At 38.8% G+C, this 24,784-nt stretch overlaps 1 protein-coding gene across 2 annotated transcripts in view; it reads right to left on the reverse strand.

Annotated features, from left to right (window-relative positions):
- ZNF277 (zinc finger protein 277) overlaps positions 2,050-24,784 on the reverse strand; it is a 113,171-nt gene continuing 90,436 nt past the window's right edge. The window contains exons 6-12 of one of the 2 annotated variants that reach the window (XM_021079287.1): positions 21,930-22,040; positions 19,277-19,409; positions 11,748-11,815; positions 9,946-10,042; positions 7,757-7,799; positions 6,576-6,750; positions 2,050-3,880 (exon numbers count right to left, since the gene is read on the reverse strand). In XM_021079287.1, coding sequence (XP_020934946.1) covers positions 3,694-3,880; positions 6,576-6,750; positions 7,757-7,799; positions 9,946-10,042; positions 11,748-11,815; positions 19,277-19,409; positions 21,930-22,040 — 814 coding nt within the window. In that variant the 3' untranslated portion in view covers positions 2,050-3,693. The remainder of the gene's footprint in view (positions 3,881-6,575; positions 6,751-7,756; positions 7,800-9,945; positions 10,043-11,747; positions 11,816-19,276; positions 19,410-21,929; positions 22,041-24,784) is intronic. The other variant, XM_005673239.3, reaches the window with a different exon arrangement.

Here is a 24,784-nt window from a genome sequence, read left to right on the forward strand (position 1 = left end):
CCACGAATGTCCTTAATGGTATCTAGAACAGTGAATCTTTTCCAGAAGGTTTCCAATTGGCTTTGCACGAATCCATTAGAAGAATCACTACCTATGGCTAGTGTAGTCTTTGGGCTGCAAAATGGATGTTATGTTAGCAGGCATGGAAACTTTAATCTGCTTGCACTCTTCATCAGAGTTCTTGGGTGACTAGGTGCATTGTCAATAAATAGTAACATTTTGAAAGGAATCTTTTTCTGAGCAGGTCTCAGCAGCAGGCTTAGAATATTCAGCAAACCATGTTGTAAATAAATGTGCTATCATCCAGGTTTTGTTGTTCCATTTACAGAGCCGAGGCAGAGTAGATTTGGCATAATTCTTAAGGGCCTATGATTTTTGGAATGGTAAATGAACATTGGCTTCAACTTAAAGTCACTAGCTGCATTAGTCCCTGACAGTCAGCCTGTCCTTTGAAGTTTTCGAGCCAGGCACTGACTTCTCTCCAGCTATGAAAGTCCTAAATGTCATCGTCTTCCAACAGAAGGCTGTTTGTCTACATTGAAAATCTGTTTAGTATAGTCGTCTTCATAAATTATCTTAGCTACATCTGGTAACTGGCTGCATCTTCTCCATTAGTACCTGCTGCTCTTTGCACTTTGATGTTACAAAGACGACTTCTTTCCTTAAACCTCATAAACCCACCTCTGCCAGTTTCAAACTTTTCTTCAGCAGCTTCTTGACCTCTTTCATTCTTCATAGAACTGAAGACTTAGGGACTTGCTGTGGATCAGCCTTTGTTAAGGGAATATTGTGGCTGGTTTGAGCTTCCATATAGAACAAGTGGTCCAGACTCTCAGGTACACTTGGCACCACTGTCCCACTCTTTAAAGTGCAATTCCCCAGTGGTTCTTCCCAAGGAGTCTCTGTGAGGCTCCAAGAGAGCACTTAGCCAGTTGTAGCCTTTATCTGTGCTCCCTATGGGAGTCAGTAAAGTCTGCAGATATTTTGCTTCTATTCTTGTTCAGTTTCTTTGGGACTAAGTTATTATTTCTGTCTTTATGTTCCAGATGATCCCCCAAATATCTACCCATTTAAGAAATACCCTCTTAAATGGGTGAAACCCCAAGCACAGCACCTTTTCCCTTTTATCTGCTGGTCTGTTCTTCAATTTTACTTCCCCTTTTATGTCTACCAGAACTCTTCTCTAAAACTCAACTTTATTTCCAAAAAGTTTTCTCCTTCTCAAGCTTAATTATTCTTCATTAATTTCACTCTCAGTCTGTCAGTGCTCCTGTTCTAAGACTGAAGCACATTTTAGAAACACTCCAGACATGCCTTGATTTCCTGAAAAAATCTGATGCCTAAGGACTTAAGTTTCCAGGCATAGGACTAATTGCCTTCTTGATCTCTGGTTTTAAAACAACTTAATTGTGTCTTTAACTTAGGTAGTTTTCATTAAGTAGGGGCTCCCATTTATTGTCTGCTGGTTTTCAATTAAAAGCCTTGTATGGGTGTCTGCACAGCTGGAGGCTTGGAAATCTAATCTAAAGTCTTGGCTACAGCTCCTACAATTTACAAATCCAGTCAATTTAGGATTACATAACGGGAAATTATTCTTGAGGTTCTGGACAGGGCATATGACTTCAAGATTAGTCTTTTTTTGTTCTGTTTTCTCAGAAAATTCCTTCCAACTGATTCCCCCCACCCCCCTTTTTCAGCTGCCCCCATGGCATATGGAAGTTCCTGGGCCAGGGATCAAATCCGAGCCCCTATGCCATAGCTGTGGCAATGCCAGATCCTTAACCCACTGCGCCAGGATGGGGATCAAACCAGCAACACCACAGAGACAGAGACAAAGAGGGTCATTAACCCACTGCACCACAGTGGGAACTCCCAAGATTTGTCTTTGGGTACTGCCTACATAGCTTGGCATTAACAGTTGAGAACTAGAACTTCAGACTCCAAATGCTGTGTAAAGAACTCATTTGTAAAGAAATGACAGAATTAGAAATCAGCATTTTTGCCAGCACCCCCCAATATATATATATATATAACACATATACCAATATATACTAAAATAGTTTAATAGGGAACTCTATGATGATGCATCAGACTGACAGTACCTGAATGCACTGATCAATTCTGACACTTCTAAAACCAGCACATCAATATGAGGGAAACTACATGCTCTCTTATGAGTTGTTCTTGTAAAAATTTCTCTGAATGCAAATTTAATGGAGCGTCTAGATCTACCACTTTGCAGGAAAAACTGGTGACAGAGAAACATGTTAAATGACACAAAGATGATACAGTATCCAAATTTAGAAAGTGAGGAAAATGATCCAGTTTCTTAACAAGCAAGTGGCAGTTAAAATGAAAGTGAGTGTGAACTGTTACACATAAGGCCCTTAAGGACCACACCAACCAAATGCAAAGTATGTATCTCGCTAGGATCCTCATTGAAACAAAACAACTATAAAGACATCCTAAAAAGTTTTAATTTTGATATGTTTTTACTTACAGAAAAGCTGCCATAGCACAAAGAATTCCCCCATACCTTTTGTTTGGATTCCCCAAATATTAACATCCTACTGGCTTTCCTTTATCCCTTTCTCTCTGTATATACCCATATTATTTTTTTTAAAGTAAGTTACCAACAAAGTGCTCCTTTATCTCTAAATACTTCGGTGTATATTTCCTAAAGACAAGAACGTTCTCATACATAACCACAGTACTATTACCAAAATTTGGAAATTAATATCTTGTGGTATCTCTTTATACTTCTTTAACTTGGAGCAGTTATTTCAGTCTTTGTTTTTCATGACCCTGATTTCTGAAGGGTAAAGGCCAATTTTTTTTTGCAGATGTCCCTCAATTGATGATTCTTCAGTATATTCACAGTATACATTTTTGGGAGGTACCCTCAAAAGTGATGTTTTGTCTTGCGCACTGCATCTTATCAGAAGCAAACAATATTTGTTCTGTAACTAGTAATGTAAAGAGATATTTTTGAGACAACTAGGGGAAACCGAAATCACATGATACTAAACTACTGTTAATTATGTTAGATGTCATAATGGTATTGTGGTTATGTTTTTTTTATAAATGGTCCTCATCTGTTTACCATACATACATTGTAGGGAAGGTAAAGTTATGTGATTTGATGTCTGTTTCTAGGGAGTTTAGCAACTTTAGGCAGAAGGCAATAATAATAATATAGTCAGACCTTGATTATTCCAAAACAGTGTCCAATTTGTGCAATATCCAGGACTTTGACCATTTTCCCTCCTCCCTGGCTCCTCTTTCGGTCACTGCATTTACGACTTACTCAGTGTAGTATAGAAAGCATACATCTGTCAAGTTTTGTGACTTGTTGGATGAAGAAAGCCTGTGGGGAAGAGATAAACTACGGATTGAAATTAGGTTTATAAATAATTTGAACATTTCATTTCTCTGTGATTTGTATGTTTTAATATTATAGATAAATATGAGTCTAATGAAATGAGATCATTTACAATGATCACATAGTAAAATTTTAGAGCCCAAATACAAAAGCCTTCATTTTATTTTCTATTTTTTGAAAAAAGAAATTCATTTTTTTAAAAAGTTAATTTTACCAAGGACTAATCCTTTGCTGATGTTCAAATTTAAAGTGTTCCTTCATGTCTGTCTCATAGGAGAAAACATAAAACGTTGCTTCTGTGGCAGTTTCTTCTAGTTTTTCAAGGACTCATGTAGTAGCAACTGGTTCAAAATACTGCTTTGCTTCAAAGCACGCAGTTTAGATGTGTCTTCACTAATGATGGCAATATTTCCATTTTGTTCCTGAGCCGTCAGATCACTTTCACTGTCAGACAGCGTACACAGCAGAGTGTCATTTTCATAGGTTGGAAAATAATACCTGAAAACAATCACAGATATATTGAATAACCAAAACTATAAATTATCCAGAAAATTTCTAAGCAGCTGAATGTACCCATTACTACAATTTTGCTAGGCTTTCTTGCCAACAATTTTAACCACATTTTGCAAAGGCTGTAAGGAAAACAACTTCAGAATTTTACTTTGACCTTTACTGACTGACATTAGTCTTCTTCTTCTTCTTCTTTTTTTTTTTTTTGTCTTTTTGCTATTTCTAGGGCCACTCCCTCAGCATATGGAGGTTCCCAGGCTAGGGGTCGAATCAGAGCTGTAGGGCCACTGGCCTATGCCAGAGCCACAGCAACGCAGGATCCGAGCTGCGTCTGCAACTTACACCACAGCTCACGGCAACGCCAGATCCTTAACCCACCGAGCAAGGCCAGGGATCAAACCTGCAACCTCATGGTTCCTAGTCAGATTCGCTAACCAGTGAGCCACGACGGGAACTCCTGACTGACATTAGTCTTAACTAGTATCCTTGCTAGTTGGCCATTCAGCCTTTGCTTGATATCTACCATAATAAAAAAAACTTACTATCTTAAAAGGCAGCTGATTTTATTATCAGGCAGCTCTAGCTAATAAATAATACCTCCTTGTATAAAGCTAAAAAAGACATGCCTCCTATTTCTACCCAAAGGTCCCAGTTTTTCCCTAGGACTAGCCAAGTTCAACTATATTGACTCTTTATACACCATTCCTTCAAATATCTGTTAAGAACAGTTTCCCCTGTGGGTTCCCCCCCCCCATTATTTTTCCTATTCATTAATAACCTAATCATCACTATTTCCTTTATTATAGATGATCAAAAGTAAAAACATTTACAGAATTTTTTTTTTCTTTTTTTTCTTCCCATGGCATATGGAAGTTCCCAGGATAGGGGTCAAATCAGAGCTCAGCTGCTGGCCTAGGCCACAGCCACAGCCATGCAGGATCTGAGCCACATCTGTGATATACCACGACTCATGGCAACGCCAGATCCTTAACCTGCCAAATGAGACCAGGGATTGAACCCATATCCTCACGGGTACTAGTAGGGTTTGCAATGTTTGAGCCACAATGGGAACTCCCATCTACTGATTTTTTTTTTTTTTTTTTTTGTCTTTTTAGGGCCGCACCCACAGCATATGGAGGTTCCCAGGCTAGGGGTCGAATTGGAGCTGTAGCTGCTGGCCTACACCAAAGTCACAGCAATGTGGGATCTGAGCCACATCTGCAACCTACACCACAGCTCACAGCAACGCCGGATCCTTAACCCACTGAGCAAGGCCAGGGATCGAACCTGCAACCTCATGGTTCCTAGTTGGATTCACTAACCACTGAGCCATGATGGGAACTCCAGGAACTCCTATAGAATTTCAAATCTTAATTACTCTGGTTCCTTCTCTGGACACTCTTTGTGCTTCTGGGTTATTTTTAAAGATTTCAACCTATATAAGAAGATTATAGGAACAGGTTTCTGGTCAACTCAGGGCTGACTTTGCCTCATTTAAACCTGGAATTTTCTAAAGAGGAGAAACTTTCTAGCTTTTTGGCTAGACTACTGGGAACTCTGATTTAACATTCTCTGAGAATGGAGAAACTTCTGAGGAGCTAGAACCCCACAACTTTTCAGAGGTTCCCTCAACTGGGGTTATGCAGAGTGATCTGAGAACCATTCGAGAAGGCTGGACTGACCAGGGATACCTGAGTCTGATAACTCCTCGATAGGAACCAGGACAACGGCTTAACGCTTTTAGGTGCCAAGATGCAAACTACGTAACAAAAGCCCTAGTAGTTACATACTTTTTGACAGAGTTATTTTATTTCTAAGAGTTTATCTAGATGAAACAACTGGAAAACTGTGCAATAATGTAGACATATGGATCTTAATCATATCCCTAATGTATAAGAGCAGAATATAAAATTCTAAATATATAACAAATTAGAGTATATTTATACAACAGAATATTTGACAACTATTAAAAATGATGCATTAGATGTGTACTGGATATAGAAGATGCTTATACATATTCTTAACCATATATTTTATCACTGCACCAGTGGCATATGGGAAGTTCCTGGGTCAGGGACTGAATCCAAGCTGTAGCTGTGACCTATGTCGCACCGTATCCTTTAACCTACAATGCTGGGCCAGGGATCAAACCCATGCCTCTGCAGTGACCCCAGCTGCTGCAGTTGGATTCTTAACCCACTGCACTACAGTAGGAACGCTAACAAAATATTATTTAGAAAATACGCTTCTTTATTCTGTCAATATCTATCCATATCTCCACAGTATAAAATCTGAGATAGCTGATTACATCTGTATTTTAAAAATAAAGTTTTTGAAGATTTTTACTTTTTTACAATAAACTTTTTTTTTTTTTTTTAATTTAAGTTTAAAGGGGAGTTCCCGTCATGGCTCAGCAATTGATGAACCCGACTAGGATCAATGAGGATGTGGGTTCAATCCCCAGCCTTGCTCAGTGGATTAAGGATCCAGTGTTGCTGTGGCTGTGGTTATAGGCCAGTGGCTATAGCTCTGATTTGACACCTAGCCTGGGGACTTCCATACGCCATAGGTGAAGCCCTAAAAAAATCAAAAAGAAAAAAAAAATAAGTTTAAAGGAATTAAATAAAGGGACAAAATAGGAGAGAGGGAACAAAAAATGTATGTCTGGCTGAGCAGTTCTCACTGTGGTTGATCCCATGTCTGTCTTTCAGGAAGCAGTGAAGTATGTTTAGTTTCTTCCATGTGAGTCCTTAAGTCAGCTTTGGACTTGAACTTCTCATGGCAGCCATAACACCTACACTGGTGAATTTGCCTTCGAATGAAATTGACCAGTTTTACTTGCTGATAGAAATTCAGTCCTGAAAATGATAGCACATAGAATCACTGGGCATCAGGTCAGGCTCATTTTCTGCAATGTTACAATTTTTTTAAAAGAACCACTTCTTTTTATTAGACAACCTGAAGAGGCAGAGCAATTTTAATGTGTAATAACAGATACCAAATAATAACAGCCAATACTTACATAGGGTTTATGTGTTAGGCACTGTTCTAATTACTTTCCATGCATTAATACAGTTAATCCTCACAAAACCCTGTCACGTAGGTGTTTATATGTTAGTAAATTGTCCAAGGTTGCATAGCTAGTAAGTGGTAGAGCCAGGATTTGACACCAGGCTGATGGCTTCCCAGCCCATGTTTTAACTAAAAGTTAAGTTATATATGCAACAGATATACATGTCTGTAAGAGCAGCGAAGTAAAGTAACACGCCTAAGAGTCTAGCAAAGGAGTCAGTGACCTGAAGTATGGGAAGTGTGTTTTGATGGTCTCAGACACATTAGCAAGTCAGTACTTTTCGTCTTCATGCCTCTAATCTATCATAGTGATCCAGCTGGTTTAATATATAATAAACACTCTAGCTACACTACCAAGCCGTGCAGTAGGTTTTTTATATATATATTATCCACTCTCTGTAATATTCTGTTGACCTGAGGCCCAACATCACACAGCCAGTAAGTGCTGAAGCTGGAATATGCACTCTTGTCTCACTTCAAAATCCATGTCTTTTCCACTAGCTCCCCCCCCACTTTATCATATATATTAATCATTAACTTGTATTTTATTTGAAGCAATCAGATATGTAGGAAAGAAGAAGAAATACTATATGAAATAAAAAACCACATTTAAAAATTGTAGTTTAAAAGGGCTGTGAATCAGTGGTTCAGGCAGTTCTGCAGAGACCATCTGTGGAGAGACACATTTTGGCTGTGTGCTCTCCAGTCATGACTGTGGAACACAGGCACTGTTATGGGATGGTGTATAGAAAAATGCAGCATCATGGAAAACAACTTCCAAATCAGACTTACCAAGTTCTGACTTTATTTTGAGAAGATCAAATTCATGTGCATCCTAAAAAAAGGAATGAATATATCTGTGAGCATATAAATTATTTAATCTTTCAGGCTGAATTTATAAACAGACAGCTCATTCACAGGAGTTTGAACACTGTAGAAACTCAGTCTCAGATCATCTGCTTTTGAAGTCTTCGAAATTTAACTGCTTCCCCCTACATCCAACTGCTTTTTAAAGCACAGTCTAAACAAGTCATGTCAATCAGTTAAAACATTTTAATTGTTCACAGCTTCTATCTACAGTTTTTACAATTTACTCTGTATGCATTCTGCAGTCTGACAAAAGTGTCTCAGTCTCTATGTAAGATGTGGCCCTACTGTGTTGTGTCTGGACTAGATTTATGAATACAGGCCCTTTGCTCCACAAGCAGATAGGTAATTTTTAAAATTATGCTTTTTGTCTTATGCTGTCAAATACAGTGTTTAAACCCGTAAGTTTCTCTTCACTCATATCTTCCCACAAATTACATGTGATTTGATTGTTATGATGTCCAGACTTACTTTTATTCTGTTCCATTCCTGCAATTGTCCACATGGGTAAATGTTTCAACTTACAAACTTACAGAGCATACATAAACACCATCTAACTCCCTGTGAAGGCATTCAGTATAGCACCATAGGCAGCATAATTAAGAATTCCATGATCTTATCACTGAAAGTGACTGAGAAGAGGCTGACACCAGTCAAGGATGCTGCAAAGGGAATTCTTATACAGGATAGGGGTACTAAGGCTCCTTTCCTTTCGAAGATACAAGGTTATTATGAACTGCATTCATAATACACACATACTAGTGGCAACCTGTTTCAGACAAACTGATTCTCTGCTTTCACAAGGAAATGCCCACAGCCCTTTAAACATCTTCCAGGTCCTTGTTTACTGAACTAAGAACAGTGTTTATGGATAAGAATGGAGTGAAGTGGGTGGACCTGGAGCCTCCGCTCCACTACTGCAGAACTGAGTGGGGGAGGGGTACATCAGAATCATCTGGTAATATTTTTCTTTTTTTTTTTTTTTTTTGTCTTTTGTCTTTTTGTCTTTTGTTGTTGTTGTTGTTGTTGTTGCTATTTCTTGGGCCGCTCCGGCGGCATATGGAGGTTCCCAGGCTAGGGGTCCAATCGGAGCTGTAGCCACCGGCCTACGCCAGAGCCACAGCAACGCAGGATCCGAGCCGCGTCTGCAACCTACACCACAGCTCACGGCAACGCCGGATCGTTAACCCACTGAGCAAGGGCAGGGATCGAACCCGCAACCTCATGGTTCCTAGTCAGATTTGTTAACCACTAAGCCACGACAGGAACTCCTGGTAATATTTTTCTATCACACTCAACTCTACTCTCAACGTAATAGGAAGATAGCGTCTAGAAGGAAAGGCACAAACTGGAAATGTCCTCAAATTTCTTCTCTCCAGATCCTTGTAGTTGAAGGAGCTGCAAGACCACATCCTATACCCTCTCCACCTCCATGCTTCCCCCACCCCCATTTCCCCCAAGGGCTTTGCAAATGACAACGTTCTCTCTCGCCCAGACCTCCGTATTCACTGGAAAAAGATTCCTGGGTACTGTTAATGGTGGCTGCAGATCCCACCTCTAAGCTAGAACTATCTCATTAGCATCTCAAAGGTGGGAAGGCCTCAGCGGTTTGTGAAATCCCGAACAGTTCACCCAGGTCCGGTCAACTGTACTGAAGGCCATTTGCTCTGGTTCTCCTTTTTGGACCCTCCCTGTCTCTTCTGTTTTGCTTATAGCACAATCAGAAGGAGAAAATGTTTGGGGGAGTTCCCGTCGTGGCGCAGTGGTTGACGAATCCAACTAGGAACCATGAGGTTGCGGGTTTGGTCCCTGCCCTCGCTCAGTGGGTTAACGATCCGGCGTTGCCGCGAGCTGTGGTGTGGGTTGCAGACGCGGCTCGGATCCCGCGTTGCTGTGGCTCTGGCGTAGGCTGGCAGCCACGGCTCCAATTCGACCCCTAGCCTGGGAACCTCCATGTGCCGCGGGAGCGGCCCAAAGAAATAGCAAAAAGACAAAATAAATAAATAAATAAATAAAATGTTTGGAAAACTAAAGGTATAAAATGTTGAGTTTGCAGTCATTATCAGCTTGTCCCTGTCAGAACACAACAAAATCAAATGAATAAAATATCTTACCTTCATGTGGACACATAACTTCTCAATTGTTTCTGCTTGCTTTTCACAAAACAGGCAGACAGCAGAGATAGGGTGTTCCTCCCAATCAGACCAGTCACTGTGTTAAAAAGAAAACAGCAAACATGGAGATTCCCTTCATTTAGGAGGCGTCTTGCACAGTGACTTAGTATTTCTTCCCCCTAGGAAACCCCACCAGTCTCTTTCAATTCTGGTATTTTGTATATCATATTATGACTTTTTGATACAGCTTTTGAAATTCAAAGCAGCACCATGAAATTAATATAAACAGCAAACAGGTGCAGCCATATCTTCTTATATGTGCCTCTCTATCTGAGCAGCTATTTCACTGCAGAATCAGCTCAATGTCTTTCTGAGACAAGCAGCTTAATTTGCAGAGGAGCCATGTCAGTGGATGTGATGCTCTCTCTCATTAACCACAGCACTAAGTGCCGCTTGCTGTGAGGTGCAGTGCTGGGAGTGGGTTTCTGCATGACAAAGGGTGTATTTTTAAAAGGCAAGCTGTGTATCTTCCATGGGGAAATACTGATCGTTTTAAATGGGGCAAGTGTTAAATTTCACGGTAGACGGAGAAATCAAAAGACATACAGGGCCCTTTTTTATTATTTCCCCCCTCCTTGCATTTATTTTTTGAGATACTGTCAACCTCTTGTCATTCCTAAACAAGGAAAATCAAAATCCCAGGAGAGACAAGAGGCTGGACATCTTTCAATAAAAAGAGGATAAATAACAGGGAATCCTTTTAGGCTGAAAACACTGCTCAAACTTCTAAGTTCAAGCAAAGAAGCTATGGATGTTTTAAGTTAGTCATCAATGGGTTGAACACAGAACAAGGTTAACCTCAATTCAGTTACAGTCTCTAATCCAAAAGCGAGCAGCATGGAGAGTTCAAAGATCATGGCATTTTAAGGTCTGGGGACCAACAGACTAATAAGCAAAGCACCTTGGAATATATACATTTTTCTGAATTATGTACTACCTGTGTGTTCAATGAATAGCTTAATAGCAAAACACTATTTAGTCAGAATAATAGTTGCTTTAGTGATTTTTCTGTCAAAGTTATTTTGGTATTATGATTATTATTTTTTATTGGAATATTGTTGATTTACAAAGCTATGTTAGTTTCAGGTAAAGTGATTCATGTAAGTGATATCATACAGTCTTTGTCTTTCTGACTTACTGCACTTAGTATGATAATCTCTAGGTCTATCCATGTTGCTGCAAATGGCATTATTTTATTCTTCATGGCTGAGTAATATTTCATTGTGTATATGTACCACATCTTCTTTATCCATTCCCCTGATAATGGACATTTAGGTTTCTTCCATGTCTTGGCTATTGTAAGTAGTACTGCTATGAACACTGGGGTGCATCTAGCTTTTCAAATTAGAGGTTTCATCTTTTCCAGATACATGCCCAGGAGTGGTACTACTGAATCACGTGGTAACTCTATTTCTATTTTTTTAAGAAATCTCCATACAATTCTCCATAGTGGCTACATCAATTTACATTACTACCAGCAGTGTAGGAGGGTTCCCTTTCTCTACATCTTCTCCAGATTTATTATTTGTAGATTTTTTGATGATGGTCCTTCTGCGGTGTGAGGTGTCAGTTATTTTCAATTCAAGTTTTTGCTACATTACATGAAATGATGCATGGCTTAGAGAGAGAGTTCTCTTTCTTTTTATTCTATCTTTTCAGAATGATAATTTTAAATCAAACTAAAGAACTATTTTCCTTCTTTTAAAACAATGTAATTAAGTAGCATCAATAATAAGTCTTACTCTTCCTGATGGTCTAGCAACTCTTGATCATCTTCTAGTTGAACTTCTTCCCATGATTTTCCAAGTTCCTTTTGTAGGAAGAACAGAGGGATTAGAGATTAAGTGGGTAGGGGGTGGGGGTAAGGTTAAAGGGGAAAGAGAGGAAAGGAGAGAGAAAGTGGACACAGAACTCAAAAATGAAACAAAACAGAACTCACACTCAAATGGTTTTAAAACAATACAAGTAGGATATGTTACAGCTGTTATTTCAGGGATAAGAAAGGATATATCCTAAATAAAATTTTAGGATTTAGGGTATATCCGAAATGGTTAGGATTTGGGATATATACTAAACCAAATATTTAAAAACATTTAAGAACGTTTAATAACATTTTAATATTTCTTTTTGGAGAAGTGGCAATAACCTTTCAAACTCTTTTCTCAAATGCAGATCAGCGTTTCTCAACTCTGGGTGCACAGAAGAATATCTTGGGGTTCTTTTTTAAAAAACCACCAGTATCTTTTGAAAGAGACTCTGAAACAGACACCTAGCTGGACTCTTTTTCTTTTTGAGGTGCTGTACATTCTATTTCCCAGACAGCAGCCGCACTGAGCTTTCTAAAGGACATCTCCTTGTTTGTATAAACTTTCCCAGGGCTTCTCACACACTTAGAATACAATTCAGAGTCCTTACCGTGGCTTACAAAACCCATATGTTCTGCCCTGGTTTCCTCTCCATCTCTACACCCCACCACTTTTTCTTTTGCTCAGCTGGCTCCAGCCCAACTGCTGTTTTGCTGCTGCTTGAGCACGGCAAGTAGACTTCCACCCAGCTATTTTGGTTCTTGTTGCATTGCCTGCCTCAAACACTGCACCCTCACATATTCTCCTGTGGCTCTGTCATCCTGGCCTCTGCCTAAATGTTACAACCTCTTTTTCAGACTGCTCTGTCTAAAACACCCCTCTTTTAAGTTACTTTTAATTTCTCTACATTTTATTTTTCTTCAAAGCATTTATCACGCCCTGAAATCATTTTGTTTATCTATTTGTTTTCTTATTTGTTATCCATCTCCCCCACTAAAGAGAGTATTTGTGAGGATATGGCCTTTGATCACTGTTACATTTCTAGAGCTGGGCACACAGTGGGTACCAGAAAGTCTTTTTTGAATTGAATTTTAACTGAAAAAGTCTAAAAATGTGATGTCAATTTAGATCCTACTTCAAAAGGTTTCTGTAAGGTGATTAAATAGTTAATGTACACAAAGCACATGGTACTATGTAACTGCAGGTACTCAGGTATCTACTCAACTCCCTTTTATCTCTTACAGTTCATGGAGGAGTGACACCCTTTTATGGCTATGTGGCAAATTTAGCCATAGTTTCAGAAAAACTTTATGCATTGATGAGCAGGAATGATTTCTTTTGGCCCAGCCATGTCTCTTTTCTCCCTCGAGTAATTTCTTTCTTTCTTTTGTCCTTTCTTCTCTTGTCACTCAATCTTCCCACTGGGCTGTGCAAAAGCAGACACTGCATTAAAGGGGGATATAGAAATATTAGCAGGCATTTTTTTCAAGCAGTTAAACTCTGCTAACAGTCAAGCCCACTGTCACCAGATATAAATACAGATATCTTTGCTTGATATCTTTCCTTTGGAAAAACATTACCAGAATTCATTCTCAGGAACATTTATTTTCTCAAAAAAAGAATTCCTTTAACTAAAAACAAAGAACTACAAGAGACATTATGATTTAGAGAAAAAGAAAATCTATCATTCATCAACTTAATGAGAGGTTTTGAAGCTGTCATTATCTATCAGCTAAATGATGCATAAATTCAGACATGCAGAGATTTACCATAACGTCATTAGAAACAGTTAATCTGGATTCTATAATGTACTTCCCAGAGTCATCAGGAAGTGTCTAAGCCTCATTATAAACATCAAGAATGGCCTCGCCACTGCCAAAAGAATCTTTGTTAGGTGGAATTTCTGGTGATGAACTAAATCTTTTATGCATCACTTGGTCTCTCTGGACTTGGACTTAAGGCTACTGCTCTAAGATATTACTCAAGGATGGCCATTTAGGGTATTACCATTCTCAATGATATGGGCAAATGTTACTTATTAACAGATGGTTTCAGCCCCAAATGATTAAAAATATCCTACTGTCAAACTTCCAGACTCGAAGCATTACTTGCAGCGTTTTCAGTGTTTGGTAAAACACAGGGATTTATCTAGGCAGTGCAGCACTAACCATTTACCACTTGTGAGGAGAATGGAACACTCTGTTCAGTCGTATAATAGGAAACAAGTGATTTGCATGTGACAGTGGCTGAGACTTTCCTAGAGTGTTCTGCCTTGGTACAGTTAAATATGTGATTTATTACAGGAACAAGCCCCAAAGAGAAAAAAAATTTAGTTTCTAATTAAGACACTATGTCTGCTAATGAATCATGTCAGGAAAGAAAAGTATGCAAGAAAAACAAAGTTTGGAAGGCATGTCAGTAAAGATGTTCAGAACACCCCCTCAAACCCCTGCATCAGATGGCTATGATCAATGAGAAGGTGGAAAAAGAAAAACATGGGAAAAAAAAGATCCCTTTCACCCAGCGCCCCTTCATTCCAAAACATACACCCTTATAGGAACTTTTACAAAAAGTCCATGAGAAACAGAGACAGTGTTTTAAATGTAAATAACTGCAGTAGAGAAAACTATTAACAGAACTGAAAACAAGGTTAAAGGTCTATCTTTGTTACAAATGACGTTGTATATTATTTACTTATTTATTTATTTATAATAAATAATTATTATGTCTTTTTAGAGCCATACCTGTGGCATATGGAGGTTCCCAGGCTAAGGGTCAAATTGGATCTATAGCCGCCAGCCTACGTCACAGCCACATCAGATCTGAGCCGTGTCTGTGACCTACACCACAGCTCACGGCAAAGCCAGATCCTTAACCCACTGAGCAAGGCCAGGGATCGAACCTGCATCCTCAAGGATGCCACTCATATTTGTTTCCACTGAGCTATGATGGGAACTCCTGCATATTAAAAAAAATTAAATCAAAAAATGAAAAACGATAATACCACTGCATAAAGAGTTCCCTTCAGAAAAACTCAGGGCTTGAAATATGAACACTGAAGGAAACACCGAGCTGAAGCCTCGATGATGAGGTTTCGTGTCTGCTGTCCTCTGAGGCAGGGATATTTGAATGTGAAATTGCCTGGGACCACGTTGCCTTAGCTTTCCCCACTATCCACTGAACCCTTCTGTTTGTGAGAGAACACAGCAAGAACTCTTAGGTAGATAATTTAGACTATGCAAAGACCTTTAATGCATTCATTTGGAAGTCTGTTATTTAAAAATTGACATAAGTGGAAATGAAAATTATTTTATCCAATAAAGAAAAAGGAATCTATCAATTTGCTGAGCTCAGAAGGGATTAAAAACAGCCTCTTTGTTCCTTGGCTCTCCCACCCTTTATGGCTCTCAGAGTTTATCTTGCCAGGAATATACTGGATGCTTCCATTACTACTGGTCTGGAAGTTCTGTCTAGAGATGAGAAATCTTGTGGGTGCATTACTCAATTACTGCATAGATCCACTACAGGAGAGGTCAAAATATTAACTCCATACACTCCATTATAAAGTGCTGAAATTAATGTGCTGATATGTTTGGTTCTCATATCAACTTCTAAATTCTTTGAAAGTAGTGGCTCAAATCAGCACTTTTTCTACAATATTTTTCTTTCTGTTCTACCAGCACCGGGTTCCTAGAAGGCACTCAAAAGTTTGTAGAATGTATGAAGCCAATGAAATTGCTTCTAAAGGAAAGAGGATGTGAGAAATGGACATCCAGACACTAACTACTAATACAACAATTCAATCTTCTGCCCACATCCACCTATTCATGACAGCCTTTTCCCTTAGAGGAATAAACAATCCTTTTTATTTTAGTCTTTTAAAAAGTAAAGCAACGTTTTTACTGCTTAATTAAATTTTTAGAATAATTTAGTCTTCATATTAAATACTTTTCATTAATTTGGTCTAAAAGAAAACTAAAATCAAAAGGCTTTGCCCCTCATTTTTCTCTAACTCTATGTTTTAAGAGTTCCTGCTGTCGCACAACAGAATTGGTGGCATCTCTGGAGCCCTGGGATGTTGGTTTGATCTCTGGCCAAGTGTGGTGAGTTAAGGATCCAATGTTGCTGCACTCAGATGTGATCCCTGGCCCAGGAGCTCCACATGTTACAGGGCAGCCAAAAAAGAAAAAACCAAAAAACCAAAAAAAACCCTATACATTATTAGTATTTGGGACATTTTTAATATCTCATTCTATATATTATTATACCTTTTATTTATAAAAATATTCCTAGGATGTTATTAAGATTGATACTTCCAGTAAGCACTCCTCTAGTTTAAGACACTTACACATCTTTAGAGACTTTATTAGCTTCTTCAATCCTTTCCAAAGTTAAGTTTACATCATTTCCCAAAAAAAACTAAGGCATCATAACACATTTCAGGTTTTCTTTTTTAAACTTTCTTGTTGTTGGCTTTGGTGGGAAAGCAGACAGAGCTAGGAAGGCTAAGGTTGTAGGTTAGAGCCCCTAAGGAGCTGATTAAAGTCAGCCCGACCTTGACCTTGGCTCACTATCTAGTTTGATATAAAAGATAACGGGCAAAGAGGGCTGTGTGTGTGTGTGTGTGTGTGTGCATGTGAATAGCTCATTATAAATTTATCACCATTAATGGACCAAAAAACCCAACCAAAGCATATGAGATAGGTCCTAGTATTATTTCAATTGTTAAAAACTGAGAAAAAAATGGAAGGAAACTGATGCAGAAAACTCTAGCTACGTGACCCTAGGAAAATTACTCTACTCTGTGCTCTAGTCTCCTAATCTACAAATGAGGATAATGATAAAACCTGTGTCATAGGGATGTGGCTGAGAGTAAATGACTTAGGAGTTCCCATTGTGGCTGGGTGGTAATGAGCCTGACTAGTATCCATGAGGAAGCAGGTTCGATCCCTGGCCTCACTCAGTGGATTAAGGATCTGGTGTTGCCATGAGCTGTGGCATAGGTTGCAGATATGGCTCGGATCTGGGTGTGGCTGTGGTTGTGGCTCCGATTCGACCCCTAGCCTGAGAACTTCCATTTGCTGTGGGTGTGGCCCTAAAAATACAGAAAAAAAAAAAAAAAGGGTAAATGTCTTAATCTAAATACCTAAGATAATAATGGGCAAGTACTCAAATGCTGCTAGTTCAAACCAAACAAACCAAATCAAACCTTTCTATCAATATTATCCTAAAGTGATTTAATTTTAATTTTATATGTTATCGAAGCCTTTACATTTTCATGAAGCACTTCTCTCAAGCCGTGATTCATCCCACGTGAAATCTGGGTACTCTGTGGGCAGTACAATCTAGCACACTCATCTAGAGACAGCTGGCCCTCACAGAGAATGTCAGTTTTTATAGTCACACTACTTGATGCCCAGGGAAGGAAGTATCAAACTTTTTTAAAAGTGCCAGCAGAATCTGAGTGAGCAGGTTCTTTGAAGTCTCCTCTAAAAGGTAAACACCTCCAGCTATATACAATGTTCTGCTAGTTCCAAGCTCTTCACTATTAGTTTAAAAGAGCCCCAGAAGGAAGACTATTAAATTGCTTCCACAGCTTTCAAGAGATGAATATTTCTCAGAGTTAACACTGAATCTACTCCCTATCACATTGGGCAGGGCCCTGAAGTAGCATTTGCTCTAGGAATTAATGACTGAGTGATTTCAAGAGAAGACTGAAAGACTCAGAGTGTCTTTGCCTTTAGCTAGTTGTAAAACATTTGTAGCAAACCATGGCAACCTCTCTGAGTCAATCTTCAAACACATGCTAAACTTGTTTCTCAAGGGGAATTTTATTTTAACACGATAAGGATTAGTTAGAACAGGCAAAAATTCTAACCTAAAGCAGAGATTTCCAGCATAATTCAGCATAGGCTTGTTTCTGTCTAATAGGTAAAATGGCTCAATTATGCCTTTTGTGGCCATTGGGTTTGGATTTGAACTCTCATATTAAGACAAAAAACAATTTCCATTTGCTTAAGAAAAGCGTCAGACATAAAATTCTCAATCTTTCTTTCAATTGCCCTGGAAATTACTTAACTTTCTCTCTTTTCCTGAGTAGCTTCCCTTCTTTGTTACGCATACCTAAAAAACCCAGCAGATCAGGGGATGGTAGGTAGTACTCTCTAGTCACTGTGTCAATCAAAAATCCCCTCTTAAATTTCCAAATGCCCTTCCAGAGATGGACATCTGCCTCCAACTGAAGACTTCTTAAACAAAAGGGACTGTAATCTACAGAGGCCAGCAAGTACTACTGAAGTTTCTGAAAAACAAGAGCTTTCAAAGTATTTAAAATCCTTGACATGGTAACCCCATTACTACTTGTCTAATTAAGAGTCCTTTGGTCTAGAGAAATCACTTGGTTTCTTTAAAATTTCAATTACAAATAAGATGGCCCAAGAGAGTGGTAAAGACAATTTTTTTTTTTGGTGTGTGTGGGTAAAGGGAAGGCATTTTAATGGGGGGAAAAGGAATGAGTGAAGAGTCTGTAAATAATTATCTAGCATAGCACAACCAGAAGACAACAAATTTTTTTTTGAATAGCATACTGAAGTCCCTGGCCTCATGGTAACAGACGATACGATAAATGGGGGTCAATGTTGGGTATCTAGGTGCTTTACATTTATTTACTTATTTTAGATCAAGTGACTATTAGAGACATGATTTTTTTACTATATAAACATCTGGTAAATCAGAGACAAACCAAATCAAGTTACACTTTGAAAACCAACCATTTTTGAAGCTAATCATTGCTTAAAAATATCCCTCAATTACCTATGACCTTTGCATTAACTGCTTGTTTAAAAAAAATTTTTTTTTAATGGCCTCACCTGCAGCATATGGAAGTTCCCAGGCCAGGGATTGAATCTGAGCTCCAAATGTGATCTACGTCACAGCTGTGCCAATGCTGGATCCTTTAACCCACTGTGCTGGGCCAGAGATTGAATCTGTACCTCTCTCTTCAGGGACCCGAGTCATTGCAGTCAGATTCTTAACCCACTGTGCCACAGCAGGAACTCCTGCTTGTTTAAATATTAGATGGTCCTTAGAAAGAGTTCTGTTTGTAGATATGCAATACAATTTTAAATTATAAAGAGAAAAGAGGAGTTCCCATCGTGGTGCAGCGGAAAAGAACCCGACTAGGAACCATGAGGTTGTGGGTTCGATCCCTGGCCTCACTCAGTGGGTTAATGATCTGGCGTTGCCGTGAGCTGTGGTGTAGGTCACAGACGTGGCTAGGATCTGGTGTTGCAGTGGCTGTGGTGGCGTAGGCCGGCAGCTATAGCTACGATTAGACCCCTAGCCTGGGAACCTGCATATGCCGAGAGTGCGGCCCTAAAAAAACAAAAGACAAAAGACAACAACAACAACAACAACAAAAAAAAAAAAAAAAAAAAAAAAAAGAGAGAGAGAAAAGAAAGCCTCACCAAATAATTGATGACATAAAATCGGTCATATTCTCTGTTCTTAGGATTGATCCTACGATGCTGTTTTTTCCTCATGTGATCTTTAAGTGTATTTTTGTCCCTGAAAGTCTTCTCACAGTACAAGCACTGCAAGCTACAAAAAGATACAAACACTGAGATTAAGTAAGTCTCTGGAATAGTTGTTGTAATAGCCTTTTATTATTATTATTATTATTGGGCCTTATAATTTGTTCACTTCAGGTCTCACAGAATCTTCAAATGGGATATTGTACATTTCTCAGAACCCCTCTAACTTTATTCATTTGGCTTTGGAGGATAAATGCTGTGGTTTATTTGGTAGTTGGCTAAATTGGCCAACTTGGCTTTTTAGTTAAAATAAAGATATCAATTATCTAAAAGTTATTTTGGTGCTTTATTTATTGAATTATTTATTCTGAAAATGAAAATGTAGGTATGTTTTTCAAATAATTATAATAATGATAACTAGCACTGGCTGCCTTCATTGGGTATAACAACTAGTCCATGGTTTGGTCTATCTTGTAACCTGCTTTGCAGGGCCTGATTCATAGTTCCAGCTGTGGGACTTGGTCAAGTTACTTGCCCACTCTGTTACCACTCATTTTCTGACCTCTAAACTGAAGATAATTTCTATATTTTAGAGAATTTTTATAACATATACATATATATACATATAAATTCATATATAATAATGAGAATTTGCACACAATATGAATATATACATACACACACACACACATATATATACATGGTCAGTTTATTCATATATATTTATGAACAAAATACCCAGCACATTCACAAAACACAGTAAGTGCTATTTTTACCATCTTACCATTTACATGTACCTTCGGCTAGAATATTTCCACTGACTGGGAATTCAATACCTAATAAGGTATGATCAGTTCTTGAACAGACTATTAACAAAATATCATTCTTAGATTAAGCCTGAAAGTTGATATTGCCTGGAACCTTTACCCAACAGTCATTAGAGTTCTACTTTTTGGAGTCACGCAGAATAAACATACATGAAAACACTGAAACTGCAACCAAGCAGGGGCCTTGGGGCCTTCCTGAGACAGACCCTTCCCAACGTGTCCTCTGTTTGCCTCTTGTTTGTAGAAAAGCTGTAGTCTTTCAGGCCTCCCTCAGGTCGCAAAAGCCTGGCTCAAGACTGAAAGGATGTGAACATGTAATGACAAGAATAGCAGTTGGGCCAGGAGAACTTGTAAGAATTTAAACAGTAAATTAGCCACATGGCAGTCAGAGAATCTTTTCTTCCTCCCTGAGGTAGCAAGATAACAGTGTCTGATGCTGATGCTAAAACCCCCACCAAATGGAAGAAGTGAACTAGTGGATGACCATGAGCATATTTCTCCCAGACCTACTGGAGCCAAGGGATTGACGATGTTAACCCCTGTGACACCTGTCTGCACCTTGCCATCAATCGGAGAATTGTGCATGAGCTCATCACACACCTTTCAACTCCCTTCCTTTTCCTTGCCTTTAAAAATGCTCCCTTGAAACCCATAAGGGAGTTCTGGTCTTTTGAGCATGAGTCACCTGTATTCCTTGCATGGTCCATGTAATAAACCTTTCTCTGCTCTAAACGCCAAAGTTTTTGTTTGGCCTCATGGTGCGTTGGGCAAACGAACTTGGGTTTTGCAACAAATGACTGAAATCAGTTGTTTCTATTCCGCATTCTTTTTTGTCTTCACTAAACACCCTTTCAACTATTTCTTATGCCACAGAACTAACTATAGGTTGATTAGAGATTTTCATTACTGCTATCTTGCTAGAAAGCACAGCTACTATTATTTTATAAATGAAGGGTCATTCAATAAAAGAGTGAAGAGATTTATTTTAACGTCCTCTTGATACCAGAATTTGAATTCCAACCTTTTAATAATGGGTACTACTTTTTCAATGTTAATGCTCCAAACGTTGTGGGCTGAGATACCACATGCTCTAGTACTGTATTTAAATGAAAAAAAAAAAAAAAAAAAAAAAAAAAAAACAGCTTTTGCGAGTAAACTCTTGGGTCCTTTCCTAGAAATAAATGTGGACAGATTTCTGAAAGCCATTTTGGTGATGTAGAAAATTTCTTCCTTTATTTCTACAAACTAACTCTAGATACTCAAGGTTGCCAGAATATGACCTTGAGAAAAGGTAGGAATGTTATGATATATAAATGTGGATAAATATTAAAAGGTGAAATAATGGATGCAGCATGTTATGTTTAATATAGATTTGGATAATATGTAACAATTTGACAATATATTTACTAAATGTATAGAAAAATTACAGAGAAAAGTAAAGAAATTATAAATCCGAAATCAAGAATAGTGGTCCCTGGGAGAGATTAATGAGGAAGGGCACACAGGGAGATTCAAAGTAATTATTAGCAATCTCTTTCTTAGGCTAAGTAATTTTTTCATATCCCATATAACATAGCTCTTACTGGTATAAACACTGGTATATATGACAATTATTTAAAACAAAATGTAAATTCCTTCAATTTGAAAAATGAGAAAATTCCATCTTTAACTACTTCTGACTACTAAATGAATTTAAAAAATTCACAACAGAGTCCAAGATTAATATAGCTTCAGGTCATGCTTCATAAAGAAGTACTTACTTGTCAAGCTTTTTCTGCAACGTACACAGAAACTCACTGCAGTTAACAATGTTGTCTGGCAATCCAATGTTGAAAGCATGTTCTCTGGCCATGTGGTTCAAAAGAACAGATCTAGGAAGAAGTTTGAGCAATTTGCATTATTTATAAATCACCTAGGAACAAATCAGGTCAGGAGAAGCATTTGTGCAATAACAACACTAATTAGAAGTACAAGTAAAGGTTAAGCAGTGAAACACACATTTGAGTTATGTCAGAGTGATATGTTATAAAGTAAGTGCACATATAATCACATTCATTCTTTAAAAAAGGGTGTCCAAGCTTGTTCCACAATCTGCCACCACTGGGCAGCATTACACCTATAGGTGAACTGAGTGTCTGTTCTTTGAACTATTCAATAAATTGTGTTTTGCCTACCTTTCCATTTCATGAAAAAGAGGAAGAAGCAACTGTCCAAGAGAAATACGACCTGCTACAAACTGGGATCATACGCATTTAGTCAGCTCATCATTGGACAGAGACTTGGAACCCACAGTTCACACATCTAATTTCATGCAAGGGTTATGATAACCTGGATACACAATGACTATCTTGCTGCTCAGTTTATGCAGAAAAGGAAAAATTTATGTAACTTTTACATAGCAAACACCCTGTCTGTAAAATACATTCTACTGGGCCTTCACAACAACTTTAGTTCATAAAATAAAGGTGACAGTTTTTTTGGAACTCATTAGTACACATACCATTGAGAGACTACGAATAGTGACATTACAGTTTATTTTTTCCAGCTTATTTAGACACATTTCTGGCCCCAAATAAGGTGTTTTTAGTATCTCCCCCCCTTCAGAGACTGAAATAAAACAACCACCTTTATGAAGATGTTTGTTGATTTTTTTAAAACTACATAGGGGATACATTTGTTAACCTCATAGTTAATACGTCCATTTCTCCAACCAATTAACTATTCCCGATAACTTTGAATAAACCCAGTATATAGTGCAGTACTTCACAGTGCTTTCTGAGCCCTTAAGAAGATTCCCCAGGGACAGCAGAGACAGAGCTGAACTTTCCCAGGGGTTCTAGGCCTGAGGCCCAGGCTGTGGAAAGGTCCAGGCAGAAGCAAAGGTGGGGTCCTCTTGTAGGTGGTGGGGTGGGTGTGTGAGGCAGAGGGTTGGAAGGCTTTCCCTAATCCCATGGCACTCTGGGGCAGGGTATAGTGCCTCTAGATCCAGACTCTATGTTGTGCTAGTTCAAGGTCTATGGATGGACTGGGAGATTTCCCTCACCCCAGTCTTTGTTGCATCAAGGTCTCTTGATTTTAAGAGTCATACTGAATGTATTAATGGGGGACTAGTTCTGCTTTCAACCTCTCTGGGATTTAAGGCCTGGATCTAGGGTCCATAAGATAGGAGACGGAGGCAAAGCCAATGTATTCTCCCCTCTCCAATATTTTTCCCTCTTCATACCTCGGGGATGAATAAAAGTTTCCCTACATATTTCAACAAGGCAGTGTGCCTGAAGCAATATCAACTGGGGTGAACAATAGGCTGGCCAAAAGACTTAAAAGGAAAACCTGAAGAGTGAGATGACCATAAGGGACTTTGAACAAAGTTCTGTCACACTCCTGGGGATCCAGAAGAACACACGCATGCGCAGGGCTGTGTGCATCCCAAGGACATCCCTGAGAAGACCCTCGTCTCTCTTCTCTGGTGGACTCTGTGACTCTATATAAGCAGGAAGTGAAGGCTAAGGCAGAGGTGTAAACTGATCGAGCATCAAAGACATGTCCCAACCCACACACAGAACACCTTGTCAAAGGCAGAAGATATATTTACTGAAGACATTTAAGTAAATTGCTGTCATGACATTAGCTGAACATTATAAGTAGATAGTCCAGCAGCCATCCTTGACAAGAATACACATTTTAGAGAATTAGTCCAGTAAAGTCACTAAATGCACAAACAGCAACAAAAACGCTGGTTGGGTAGGGGAGATAGCTAATTTCTATAGTTACCACATTATATTATTTAAAATGTTGAGTTTTCAACAAACAGTTATAAGACATGCAAAGAAAAGAAACTATATCCCATCATATGAAAAGAGAGCAGTAAATAGACACTGCCATTGAGGAAGCCCAAATGTTGGACTTAACAAAGACTTTAAATCAGATAATATACAAATGTTCAAAGAAAACCATGTCTAAAAAATCAAGAAAAAAAAGTATGAGAATAATATCTTACCAAAAAGGAAATACTAATAAAAAGATAGGAATTAGGGAGTTTCCGTTGTGACTTAGTGATAATGAACCCAACTAGCATCCATGAGGATGTGGGTTTGATTCTTGGCTCCATTCAGTGGGTTAAGGATCCAGCATTGCCGTGAGCTATGGTGTAGGTCACAGATGTGGCTCGACTGGGTGTTGCTGTGGCTTGGTGTAGGCCAGCAGCTGCAGCTCTGATTGGACCCCTGGCCCGGGAACTTCCATATGCTGCAGGTTTGGCCCTAAAAGGACCAAAAAAAAAAAAATAAAACAAATAAAAAATATATAAATTCTGGAAATGAAATGTGCAGTAACTGAAAAATTCACTAGAGGTGCTCAAAATAAAATTTGAACTAGACTCAAAGACTCAATTGAATTTGAAAATCAACTAAGTTCCTGTTGTGGCTCAGTGGGTTAAGAACCTGACATACTGTCCATGAGGATGAGTGTTTGATCCCTGGCCTCACTCAGGGGCTTAAGGATCCAGTGTTGCTATGAGCTGTGGTGTAGGTTGTAGGCACGAGTAGGATCTGGTATTGCTGTGGCCGTGGCATAGGCTGGCAGCTGCAGCTCTGATTCAGCCCCTATCCTGGGAGCT

This window comes from Sus scrofa, chromosome 18, assembly GCF_000003025.6.
Source record: "Sus scrofa isolate TJ Tabasco breed Duroc chromosome 18, Sscrofa11.1, whole genome shotgun sequence".
In the NCBI taxonomy this organism is placed as follows: domain Eukaryota; kingdom Metazoa; phylum Chordata; class Mammalia; order Artiodactyla; family Suidae; genus Sus; species Sus scrofa.